This window comes from Cryptomeria japonica, chromosome 11, assembly GCF_030272615.1.
Source record: "Cryptomeria japonica chromosome 11, Sugi_1.0, whole genome shotgun sequence".
In the NCBI taxonomy this organism is placed as follows: Eukaryota; Viridiplantae; Streptophyta; class Pinopsida; order Cupressales; family Cupressaceae; genus Cryptomeria; species Cryptomeria japonica.
The window spans coordinates 230,096,178-230,110,386 of NC_081415.1; the positions used below are offsets into that span (position 1 = coordinate 230,096,178).

The following is a 14,209-nucleotide window of genomic DNA, read 5'->3' on the forward strand; positions in this document are numbered from 1 at the left end:
ATAACACAGTGTGTTATATGATGCTGCAACAACACTTATGCTCTTGGTCAATCATGTTTGCCCCATGACATCACAACTTTATGGCCTTGGTCCACTAATCACCTGTAGGACCAATACTAGACTCCATTGTACTCTCAATCTTATTTGAGGCCATTAACTCCATGCAACCTCGAGTTGAGTCGCAAACCCTAGTGTGTATCGATCCCTATGGACTGCATGCAAACTCTAAAATGTAGGTGACATTGTCTTGTCAATAAATTAAATGGAAATTGTAAAAGCATCTATTTAGGAATAACTAGAGTAGTTTTGAACCACAAAAATACATAAGCCAAAGGGGATGAAAAAGGATAATGTTTCCCAATTGTCCAAGTCCAAAAGCAGAAAATCTTTGTATTTTTATTTTATATACCTAAACATTATGGCAGATTATTATCTATTCATGGGTGAAATAAATATCTATGTAAAGAGTGATGGTCAAACATTTTTTAGCTATAGCTATGTGGTGATAGGCGGAATAACATGATGAACTATCTCCTAACAATAAATGTCATGACCCTTCAATCCTAACCATCATGACTGGCCACCTCGGCAGTTCTAGTTGTCCATATAATTTTTCTTAAAAATGTGGATCAGATTATGTAACATTCTTTGCATAATCATCACATCCCTTTATATACTATGCATGTTTTCTGCCTATCCTAAGCAAATAACTCAACTTTTCTGTCTATATATTTGATAAAGAGCAGGGAGTGACATGTTCGCACTGCACTTTGCTTGTCTCCTTCTGGAAAGAAATGGCTTAAAATTTCTTGGTCTCAGATTTAGGGTTGTCTTGACTCTTACCTTTTGAAATATACCTCTTTTTGACTATACCCATGTAAGCTAGCCTTGGATTTCTGTTGTACATGAAAGTGGTATTTTTCAAAATGATAGCTCCCTAGCCAACTTGTATTCTATGCAAGTGCAAAATATTTATTGTTTCAGCTTAAGTTTTTATTATATAGAACATAAAAACCATGTGATTTGAGTTCACACTTACCCTAGTACTGATGCGAATGACCATAAGATTCAGGGAACCACAAGCTGTTCCAAGTAGCTGGCTTCTTGACCACATTTGTTTTGAACGCATATGTACACATGCAAGATCTATCCTTTGATTCTAACAATGAAGTCTAAGTTTGACATTATTTACTAAATTTGGCTTTTTAAATCAAAGTCAAAACTTGCACTTCATATAAGATTTTTGTACAAAATTAGCTTTTACTCAAACCAGCACGATCAAAGGATTTATATTCCAAAGCAATCCATCTCATCAGTAAAATTAGCAATTCTTGAATAGAAATGAATAGCACATACTTCCAAGCTGAGATGATATTTTCAAATTGAAGTCGATGAAGTGTTATGAAATGTATCAAGAAAAAGTATATTACAGTTAAGTATTTGTACCAATAGAATAATTCCTAAGAAAACTAACCCATAAAAAATATGGAAGGAATACATATCATGGATAATTTTCCATATCCTAACCGGCATAAAGCTAACCTAAATGTTTTAATCAGATTGTGGTTAAGAGGGTAAATCACTTATTTCACATTCAGTAGCTTTTCCAAAAAGGTCATAACGATTGTTGGCAACACTATCATATACTACATCTCTCAGTAGCCTGCCACACCCCACTTTGTGTTAAGATATGTAAGAAAATAATAGTTTGTATGTCTGCAACTTGTAAATAATAAAGACGGACAAAACTTACAATGGAAAAAGATACAAAAACGTTGCTAGCTGAGGATAAGGTAAATCCAGGTAAGCAAAAATTCGCAGTACTGCTTCTGACTTGATAAATGATCTGCATGCAAGAAAACAATCAACTTTCTTTTATTCCAAATTTATGCAAATTTGCATTATATATACTCCTGAACATACTGACAAAAAATAAGGACATGATGGAAGTTGGTTCTCATGAAAAATATCTTATGAAAGAAATATTTGAAGCAAATGGCTCAAAAAGTGATAAGCATGGCTAACTACAATGCTGATATCTCTAAAGTGATAAGCAAAACTGTTTTTGTTCCATACATAGTGATGAATGGTGATGTGCTAATGGCCCTCTTCAGAGTAATCATATCTTCCCAAAAGGCAACATATAGATTCTTATGCCAAGTATGTTGATTGGCAGTTATCAATTTTCAAATGATTGTGACAAGGATCTTATTGGAAGACTTATTCAATACAAAATTCTAGGATCTCTTTGAAAGAGAAACTCAAAGAATTATCTATCAAAATCTTATGAGGCACTCCAAAATGTGAAAGAATATTCTCTTTCAAGAAATCTCACACAACCTCTAAAGTAACGTCTATGTAGGTATGGCCTTGACCCACTATGTGAAATAATTTGTATCGATAAGAACATACATATGCCCATTGCTAGACTTCAGGTTGAAAGGCCCAATGAAATCCAACCCCCGTTTCTGAAAGGGGGCTTTAATGATAATTGGTTTGAATGGAATAGCTGACAGCGCTTTCCAAAAAATTGTTGACAAACCTGACATTTTTATACCCACTTGTATACATCACGAAACATGGTTGGTCAATAATATTGTGCCCTCAATATCTTGAAAGCTATAACCCGTGATGGAAAGTGGCCTCCAAAGGCTTTGTCATGAAAGCTTTCCATCAACTTTTATTGTTGCTCTTTACTCGTGCACCTCAAGAAAGTACCATCAAGACTTCATTTGTACAACACCTTTCCATAGAAAATGTTTGAATGCTCTTAACTTCAAAGTTCTTTGTTGCTTATCCATGTGGCTTGGAAAGTCTCCATATGTTAAGAAATATGTTACATATACATACCATTCATCTATAGAAGTGACAAAAAACATTAAAGAGGGTTCATCATCTATGGAAATAATAGTCTCTTTATTTTTCTTACCTCCATCCTCAGCTATTAGTTGACACAATCCTTCCAGTGTATCAACTTTGTAGGCTTGATTTCAAGATCATATCCCCGAACCTTTGCAATCCACTTTCCTCATTTGGAGCCCATCTCTTGTTGAGTAAGAATGTTCTTCATTAATGAATTTGGCATGAAAACTTTGGTCTAATAATTCAAGACAGAATTTAAAGTACTTGATTTCTCTAACTACAACATAGGCATGTTTTTCTATTTGTAAATATCGCATCGCATGATCTTCACCAATGAATTTGGCATGAAAACTTTGGTCTAAGAATTCAATATAAAGAACTCAAAGTTCTAGATTGCTCTGATCACAATATAGGCATGTTTTTCTATTTATAAATATCGTATCTCATGGCGCTTCAAATTGCTACTCATGAAAGTGATGAGGGATTTTGTATCTTCTTGTAACTTTTGCATGGGAATGGCCAACATGATATGTTTCGAAGCATAACAACAGAGTATAATTTATTTATCAAAATTTGGATGTACTAACATTGGAACTTTGCTAATAGCTTCTTTGATCTTTACAAAAGGCGGTTTCCCCCTTCTTCTATCGACTTGAAAACCATGGTTCTCTTCATCATTGCTGATATGGCCTTTGTAAGTGTTGAAAAATCTGATACAAACTTTTGCTAGAAATTGACTTTAATGAAATAGGAATTCACACTAGTTTTGCTAGTTGCCCGAGAGAGATTATGACTAACATCTATGTTACCGGGTCCTTCCCTTGCACCCCTCGGATCTTGGTCTGGTTCTTATTGGATTTTGCTCCTGGTCCGGTCCTCTGTGGGTTTGGCTAAGGTCCTGCCTACAGCCTATGGGTTCTACCGTGAACCCAAGCCAAATTTTACCTCCAGATGTGTCCAGTCAGTGAATTTGAATGTTCTTTAGATTGTTTTTGTTTTTTTTCTCTCTTTGTATTGTAAGGTATCCATCTACAGCAATGATAAAAATATTGTTAAAACCATGGCATCAAGGAATAATCACTGGGTTTCTATGCTTGAAACAAAATGGAAGCTCTAATATAAATCATAAACCCTTGCATATTCAATTCTCAATCTGTAATGTTATCAAATTTATAACTATGCATAAATCATGTTTATCATTGTTAATAACAATGGATTGTGTTTGCAAGAGTATCAAATAACTGCCTTCAATACTCTATCAAGTGTGTAGGGGCAGTGATCTATAGATAATAGTGAGAAAGGATTAGAACCATGTTAAAATCTTAGGGCCAGTTCATTACTTTAAGAATACCTTAAGTCTTATTCAAATTCTTGACACTTCAAGGTCCTATAAACTCAAAAAGAAGCAATATTAATATGTGTAAATACCTTGTGATCAGCACCAAACAAAGACAATGTACAGATAAGCCATCAAGAGAGTCATAGTAAACTTCAAATGATAGTGGTATCAAAAGAGAGATCATAGTGTTCTATGAAGAGTATCCTATGTATCACAGTGTTAGAAGAGCCATGGATATGACAGTCATCAAGTTGTTATCTATGAAATGTCATTCATAGTCTATTGAGACTACAGTCTGTAGAGCTTATAATCACAAATGATTGTCATGTCAAATGACCTACAAGAAGATAAGTCATCTAATATGGATGATGATGATATTTGATCAAATGATAAACGATGGCTGACTGTTGACACCTGACATTATTATTTTTGAACTTTAAAGTTTAATATCATGACATTAGAGTTTGACTAATACTTGACTATTAATATGGTGGTATATTTTGTTATGTTATTTGACTATAAATATGGTGGTGTATTTTGAACATAATTACTGCTGCATATATGTATGTATTTCTGATTTTATATTCTTTTGTATGGATGAACCCAAAACAAACCCAAACCCCCAAAACATTTTGCCCAAACCCGCAAACCAAACCCTCAACCCCAAACCCGAGCCTAAACTGGATCCGGCATCTTAGATTAACATCAATCTTACTAGGATTGACCTTATTACCTTAGATACTTTCCTTCAGTAATTGCAGAAATAGATTTCTTTGGATTCAAGGAAATACCATGAAAACTACATCTCTCAAATATGCTTGCTAGGTGTTAGAAATGATCGTTATGTCTCTTTGAGAAAACTATAAGATCTTCCAAATAAACTACAATTATCTTACATTTGAAGTCATCAAATGCCAAATTCATTGCTTGTTAAAAGATAGCACGTGTTGATGAGACTCAACAAAAGCCGCTTGTAAGCAAACCTATCCCATGGAGTAGTGAATGCTATCTAGTATTGATTTTCAGTTGCAACTGCAATCTGATTGTATCTTGAATATATATCCAATAATGACATCTTTAAACTTATCACTGTTTGAAGAGTATGATCCATGAATGGAAAAGGATAATTATCCTTAGGGAAGCTTGAGTCAAATTTTGGAAATCAACAGAAATATTATTTTTAAGTTGGGCCCAATAATGTTTTTCAAAAGGGCAACTTTATTATTATTGAGCTTATGTAATATTTTATTTTAGAAGTATTTTTTAAACATTTGATGTAATATTTCATTTAAAAAACATTTTTAAATATTTGGAAGGAAAAGTGAATTCAATATGTTATTAAAAAAGTGTTTTTTAACAATTGGAAGGAAAGTAAATTCAAATGGAGGGACCAAAAAGGTAATTGTAAAAGAAAGTAATTTTCTCAAATCAAATCATCCATTTTGTCATTTTGTCATTTTGTTATTTTGTCATTCCTTCCATTTTAGAAATTGAAGTATTCAAAAGACACAAAATCCATTATGTAGGAGATCCGACGGACAAAAACCCTCTTGGCTTCCAAATTTGTATTTGAGGGAAAAAATTGTCCCTGAGGGATCACATTTGTGTTGATTTGTCAAAGATTGAGGATTTAACTCTCAAGGATTGGATCAATTAAGTATTTTCAAGAAAATCTAGAAGATATCATCCTAGTTGAAAAACTCGAACTCGGCAATGACTAGGCCAGCCCCAAATTTTTAAAAACTAGGGACTCCCAAAAAACTTGGAAAAAATTGGCAACAACTCGGCAAATATATCGAACATTTGAAAATATATAATTTCTTAAAATATTCTTGAAAAACACAATGTATGCCAAATTGTTATATTATTGTTATATTAAAATTATATAACGTCTCAATATTAATACATACTCTTGTTATATTAATTTCTATAACAATTTAACATTATAATAATTGATGCGTGCCCTTAATATTAATTGTAATCGATTAACTCGTTGTTACATATATATAACACATTAATATTAAGGGTTAAGGCGATTGTTAAGTCTAAATGTTGTACTAATCGCCTTATATTAATACGCGATTAATACAACAGTGTGCCTTACATGGTATTATAAAACCCTTGATCGCTCGACCTGTGCTCTTACTCAATCGCTTGTCATGTGCCAAACAAAGGCCGGAATGAATCTGAATCAATGTTATTTTTAAACTACAACACTAAAATCGTCGATTTACCGGAAATGTAGAAAATTTGGTGTTTGCTCACGAGCCCTTTTACTGTGCGTCGAGCCCTTTTTTTCATTTTCACGTCAACACATAATGTCTCTGTTGTGGCTTGAAACGCCCAAAAATGGGTAAAAAAAATTAGGCTTTTTGGATAGGTAATAGCTTTTCCTTTTAGGTGGCGATTTTACGCTGTTTTTCTGCGATTTTCCACGATTTTAACCTCAAAGGATCGCCGTAAGTTTTAGAATAACTCTGCCGCGAGTTATTTGGCAAGTGACTCGCGCTCAAAAATAACGCGCGAATACTCGCGAGTTATTTGGCAAGTGACTCGCGCTCAAAAATGACGCGCGAATACTCGCGAGTCTACAAAAGAATCGCAGAGTTTTTCAAAATTGTTGTTGATCATGAGTCATATCATCATATTATCAATATTTTCCAAGCTTTGGAGGTATCTAATGCTGCACACAAATTTAAGACTGTTGTCATCATCATTTCCAACCACTACATTTCACCATTTGCAGTTGTACAAATGGTTTAAGTCATAGGGTTGATGAATTTTAAGTGTTTCAGGAATCATGTGCTATTGGTTGCTACTACTTAAGCATTTTTTGTCATTGTATTGTTGCTTCCAGCCACCATACTAATCCTCCTTGCTCTTGTACAAGTCATTTAAGTCATATAAATTGCTTATTTTTGGGAGTTTCAGGTGTTAATCTGTTGTACAAACATTTGTTGATTATTGGAGGGTTTCAAGCTTTCAAGCATTACTCATTGTTTCAAGGGTTGTAGTACCACTTGCATTATAGCCACCAGCTATCACCACAAGTGCTTGCACCATTTCAATCATTTTTTTATTACATGTTTTCCAACCTTATTTGAGCTAAACAACATTTTTTGCATTGTGAATCAATCACAATCAAAAGTTGTAAGGTGAATATTTCATGATTTTCACTGGAAATAAATAAATAAACTGGGGTGCAAAGTCATAGATCTGATTTGGATGATTTTAGGAGGTTTTGGGGTCACTGTAATTTGTATATTTGCTTAAAAAATTATTAAATTAGGTGCCATAATTGCTGAACCAGTTATCGCTACTGTTTGTGATTTAAATGATGTTTATATTGGCTGAAGCCTAAAACCATTGGCCATTGGCATTAATTTATTGTATCTGTCCATGACCAATTGTGAAGCATGTATGAGCATTTCATAATTTTCCTCAGTTGCTATATGTCAAATCTGCTATAATATTTGTCATATTTTCATCATGTAAGGTTTCTAGGTTCGTACCAGCCATAAATAATTCAGAACTGCTGTATAATTGATTATTTTGGGATTTGGAGAGTTTCTAAATTCAAATCAGCATTAAAGATTGTTGATCAACATTTCTTCATTTGGGTTTGGCATCTATATTTTGCATTCTTCAGCATTTCAGCTTGCACACAAATAGGAAAATTGCATATTTCCTAAGGTTGTCTAACTAGGGACATTATCACAAATCTTAATACCTCCATTCTTCTTGCAAATAGGAATAGTATTAGATAACCATGTGGAATGGTGTATTGGATATATGATCTTCACTGCCAACATCTTAGGAATCTATACACAAATAGTTCCTTATACACACAATTGTAGTGTTGTCACTTCTGCTCGAAAGGGTTGACTTTTGTTTTAAGAGGAATTATTTTAGACAACTAATTTGGAATGAAAATTTTTAAATCTTCATAGGACCATGCAAACACATCTTTTTATTGTTGAAAAAGAGTTCTGAACTTTTTTCTTTTTAAAAGATACAACACTTGCCCAAATTGACCAGTCAGGGCTCCTCATCAGCAATGACTTGATCCTATTTGATGTCTTTGATTGAGAACTAATTTGGTCTTCAATATAGGTCGTTTCTATAAAAAGTGTTCTTAAATGACATTTGGAATTTTATTGCATTTCAACTAAATAATTCCAAATTCAGCATTTAACCTAATCTTCCTAAACTGATTCTCGGTAAGGAGAGGAACGAACTTCAAAGAATAAGCTGGTCAAGTGATTGTTAGCTTCTACGGAATTAACAACATGAAAATCATCATTGAAAACTTCCTGATTCTCTAAATTTTATGGTACTATTGGCCAATAGATCAACTCAATTGTGAATGTGTTCTAGGAAAAAATATGAATGTGGCATGAGAGAAGAAGCTATAATAGCAAGAGCATCAACTTTTTGTTCCCTGTACATTGAATGTATTCAATAGAAAAGGCATCAAACCATTCTATTGCATCCCAAACTTGACATTTTAAATGCTAAAGGCGATCCATCTTCACTTGACATTGCTCCTTTATTTGCTTGATAATCAATTCTGCATCTCTGTTGACTTTCAACAAATGGATTTTCATGTCGTGAGTGTTCTTAAGTCCTAACAGAAACACCTCATAGTCTGAAGTTTTATTGGTACAATCAAATTGTAAACAGTAAGCAAAAGGCCATAACTTACCTTTCTGTGATATCAGAACAACTCTAACTCCATGACTTGTTATAGACAACTCTGTCAAACTACATACTCCATAACCTTTATTCTTCTTCTTGATTTTCTTCAAAACAAACAATAGTTTTTTAACTAACTACTTCTTCAGCTACTATCATATAAGTGCTAGGACCCATTTTTCAACAATAATTTCAGCTTTAGGATCCTTTGACTTCATGATTATGAAGTGACTTTTGTTCTATCTCCAACTTGATTTTTTCTGTCTTTGACCAAAATGGTTATCGATGACCAATCCAACTGGATTCTTAACCTAAATCTTTGCAAAATTTGGGGCTTGGCAGCATTTCATAACAAGGTGGTATATCTGCTACTAATACAGTCATCATGTTGTACTTATCTATAGTAACTTAGTAACGAATCAACTGAACTCTTGACAAGAGGCATGATAGAATCTTTTCGCATTTTCTTAGAATTGGTCATGTTATAACTCAATAGCATGCTATCGGGCCTCTTCTAATTCAATGCCACATTCACCTTTTTTCATTTTCCCAAAAGTGATCATGTTATCCTCTAACTTAATAGCATGCTGCTAGGCCTCTTCTAATTCAGTGCCATGTCTTAATTTGAGAAAGAAAACAATTCGGGATGGAAATGCATTTATAAAGCTGCTCAAAAGGATTTTAGGAAATGGATTTAGAGAGACAAGTATTTCTGTTACAAGACAATTAAATATAGAAAAATATTCTCTCATAGGTTCATTATCCTCCATCTTCGAATTTGAGAGTTGGGAAAACAAAATATAGCTACCTTCTGCTGGCTTGAATCTTGCAACAAACTTTTTTCTCATAGCCACCCAACTAGGAATAAATGAGATTCAAGATGTAGGAACCAATCTGTTGCATTTCCTACTAATTATGATGGATGGACATTGTTCCTTTTGGAGGAGGTTGATACTATTGTGTGGGTTGAGCTTGTTGTGGCATCTAATTTTTCATGATTATAACATCATTCACCACCGTAGTTGAACTCTTGACAAAAGCCCTAATGGAATATTTTTTTCATTTTCCCAAAAGTGATCATGTTATCCTCTAACTTAATAGCATGCTGCTAGGCCTCTTCTAATTCAGTGCCATGTCTTAATTTGAGAAAGAAAACAATTCGGGTTGGAAATGCATTTATAAAGCTGCTCAAAAGGATTTTAGGAAATGGATTTAGAGAGACAAGTATTTCTGTTACAAGACGATTAAATATAGAAAAAAATTCTCTCATAGGTTCATTATCCTCTATCTTCGAATTTGAGAGTTGAGCAAACAAAATATAGCTACCTTCTGCTGGCTTGAATCTTGCAATGAACTTTTTTCTCATAGCCACCCAACTAGGAATAAATGAGATTCAAGATGTAGGAACCAATCTGTTGCATTTCCTACTAATTATTCCAAAACAAATGCATTGCAACATCTCCATGTGCTACACCCAATAACACACACCATTGTGAAAGTTGATATACGCTCATCTAGGTGTTGATTTCCATTACCATGTAACTTCAGAAAATGTTTCTTTGATCTTGTAGGAAGAGCTTCATTTCCTTCAACAAGCATAAGAAGGCCAATATTGTTTCCCCATGGGAGTGGAGGAGCATGCCTATCGTTCCAATTTCCACCATTTCTACCATTGTTGTTGCCATCATTATCATCATTATCATTATTATCATCCATTGTTTGAAGTGGTTCTTTTCTAGCTTTGAGAAAATCTAAACTAGATCAGGACTTCTTGTACAAGTAGACCCTTCACCATCAAAAGAAGGATGGAGCATCTAGAAAACAAGATCTATGAGACCCGCTGTTTGTCTTAATCTTGTGTAGACGTAAAAGATAGAGTTCTTAAAAACAAGCCAAAGGAGGTAACATTGATCTTCTCACAACAAGGTTTGTTTTTCTTCCTTCTTCATCAAGGATAGTAGCTATGACTCTCTAGAATATTAGGATTTTTTCTTTGATAGAAAGTGAAGAACCTTACACTATCCAAAATATCTTCTTGGTCTTGTTGAATCCAATTCAAATTAAGCTGCAAAACAAGTGCAACATGATGCCAAATTGTTATTCATCATGAAATAAAAGCTTTGTTGAATTTTTTTGCCTTGTGCCCCATGACCACAAGGTTAAGAGCAATGGGCCGAAGTTGTGTAGGCAAGAGAATTAACGTGCTCATACAAAGAAGGCGCATGCATAGGAGCTATTAGGAACACCTGTACAAGTCAAATGGAAGCAAATGCATGTAAAGGAGATGCACACCACAATAAAACAACAAATTTCAAAGTTTATCTAGGCAAATCAGAAGTTCACACCTTAGGGAAAGCACATGCCTCAAACAAGGTAATAGAATTTTGAAATGTCTAAATTTAATGTTTGAGCACACACCTAAGAATATCAATATGCCTGAGAATGGATGCAGAAGTGCATGCCAAACAAGTAAAATGTGTACCAAATATTTAGGGGCATGCCTATGATGAAGGAAATTGCCTACGCAAGATAATAGATGCCTTTTAGAGGCTAGCCATGGACCAGCATAAAGTGAACCAACATTTTTCAATCTTGAAACCCCAAACGATGTGTTGTAGAATAATTATAAGAAAACGTGACATAGTGTTCAGGTGTGCACCAAGACTCGAGTGCATATCAATAAAAAGGAATGGAAGTTCATTTTTTAAGATTAAAATCTTCCTCTAATGGTTTGATGTGCACCTTAGAGGATGGATTTGCCACCTCAAAGGATCCCAACTGCAGAATGACATACCTCTCCAAAAGGTTAATATTTCTCCATGTATGAAAGCGCATGGAAAAATAGTTCACGTGCATCTATAGACAAAAGCGTGTGCCAATATAAAGTGCTTCACAATTGAACATTTCAAGCCCCTATCTCAGGTATGTGTAAAGGTAGAAAGAGGCCCCATGAACAAACATTTTATAGTATAAAAGCTTAGATGCATGACTTGTTTTGGAGGGAAAATGTTTTTATAAAAGTGTGTTTTGAAATGTTAGACATAAGCCAATATAAAGGTGCACAAGTTGGTTTAAAAATTAAAATTGTCCTGCTGTTAAGGCACATATCTAATGGGACATGCCTATAAAAAGAGGTGCATGTTTTTAGCTAGTCACTAAAAATATAATGACTGCTATTTTAGGCTGACTATTCTTAATGAAAGTTGGTGTAGCTATTAAAAATGTCCTATTTGAGGATTCAAACACTTATTTATATCCCCAAGAAAAAGTGTTTAGAAAAGAAAAGTCAATTCTAAATTGAGAGAAGCCATAAATAAAAATAATCCACAACATAAATTGGAAGATGTTTTCCCTTAAAAAGAGTTTTTTAATTCATATTTTCCAAATAGGAGCAGCATGGATTTTTGTAGCAGGGCTTTTTGGAGCAGCAACAACATTTGAAGGCGAGGACTTTTGTAGAATCCTATTCATGTTCAAGGTTTAATATTAGAAAATTGTGTTTTTGTAGGCCTATATAAGCACATTTAACAGCTATAAAAGATCTTTTTGAGCAGAAATTTTCATAACAGCAGCAGCAGCAGAGGCATTTATACTTCTAATTCTTCCAATTCCACTCAAAATTTGTAAAATTCAAGTGGAGAAAGGCAGAGAAAGTATTTTAAATCAGAGGCATCAAGCATCCAAAGAGGAGACTAAATTGATTAATTTTCATTCACAAGATGCAATACTTGGCACTTTCTTTGAAGGTTCCCTCAGTCCTTGCTCATGTAGACTTTAAATTGTCAAAACTGATTTATGTCATGTTTGTCCAGAGAGATCCAACATTGAAGAGAAAATAAAAAAAAGTAGTAAAGTGGCAAAGAAATTAATGGTTTGTGGCCTTGTAGAAGTGGGTTCCTTTCCAATTGCCACACAAAGCTTAGACTTTGTTCTAACTTGTGTAAAGTATTATGATCTTGAAAAGGGGGAGATAACATCCACAGATGGACATGTTTGGTTCAATCTCAAATCAGATGACATCAAGCTAAGCTTCTCCATATCCCCGTATATGGAATCACTTGAAGTGGATTTAGACGATTGCAAAAAGTCTTGGCAGAATCGGTTGATAGAATGTCAAAAGCAAGTCGGCAAGCATTGGTTAAAGGAGAAGAAACCAGTTTTTCCCAAGAATTTGGGGCAAGGCAAGTTCAAAGACAATTTTGCAATTGTGATCACACTTTCAATTGAATCACAAGCCTAGAAGAAGCTTGTACTTTCAAGTGATGGATCTTCTATCTTATAAATATTAGATGCAAAGGAAACTAATATTTTGATTTGGAAACAGTTGGCCAAATTTCAATAGGATCGTGTGTTTCAAGTGACATCTTACCTTGTGTATTTGATGGCTCATTATTACATGTTCACATGATTGAACATCATAGGGTCACACCAACACACTCACATATATAGACACTTCTCTCAATTGGAATATTTCAAGTCTTTTAAACAATATAAAAGGGTGAATGATGCTTTCCTTATACACATGGTATGAGAGATGGAGAACCAAAGGCCCATAAAGATTTTTGACAAAGCAAGAGTTGTCATATCTGAATGTGTGGATTGGTTTATTCAATTCTTGACATTCACCTACATTTATATATTTGGATTCACACCCTACCTTTACATGTTGCCAAGGTACCCAAGTGAGTTTTCATGGAGTATCTTCATCAAATTTATGAGATACACTTTCTCTTTAAAGAGAGGCATAGGCCTAGAGTTGGTTTTATGATTTAATTGGGAATATATAAGGGCAAAGCAGTAGCACATTCTAAGTTTATCATAGAAAATGGCTAGGTTCAAATTCAAGTTCCTCTATGAAAAACACACTTCAATAGTAAGGGGATCATGCAATCAAGGTTGGGGAACAAGTATATGCATATTCCTATGATTGAAGACTATTGGGCCAATTGTGTAGATGATGTCAAGGTTCCAAGAAGGGATTTCAAACATTCGGCAATTTTCTAGTTTGTTGATATTTTGGTGGAGGATGTGGAGGACATTTCAGATGATGTCTTATCACCACAATTTGCAAAAATAAGATACAGCAGCAACCTTTGCCCTTGGTCGATTGGTTGAACAAATAAAATTCTTCCAATCAAGAACAAGCCAATATTGTTCTTAAACACAATATGTTCTTCATGAGTTCAAAGATGACGAGAAAAACAGCAGATCCAAAGGAGAAGACCCCCATCGCAAATTCACCACAAAAAAAAAACACTTCTTGTTATTCAAAACTAGTGATTTAAAAGAAGAGAATCAGTATAGCCATGCCAA

At 34.2% G+C, this 14,209-nt stretch overlaps 1 protein-coding gene across 1 annotated transcript in view; it reads right to left on the minus strand.

Moving 5' to 3' along the window:
- Window positions 1-1,336: 1,336 nt before the first annotated feature.
- LOC131063952 (DCC family protein At1g52590, chloroplastic) overlaps window positions 1,337-14,209 on the minus strand; it is a 146,133-nt gene continuing 133,260 nt past the window's right edge. Inside the window, exons 5-6 of the mRNA XM_059214098.1 lie at window positions 1,754-1,846; window positions 1,337-1,663 (exon numbers count right to left, since the gene is read on the minus strand). Of these exons, the coding sequence (XP_059070081.1) occupies window positions 1,567-1,663; window positions 1,754-1,846 (190 nt within the window). The 3' untranslated portion in view covers window positions 1,337-1,566. The remainder of the gene's footprint in view (window positions 1,664-1,753; window positions 1,847-14,209) is intronic.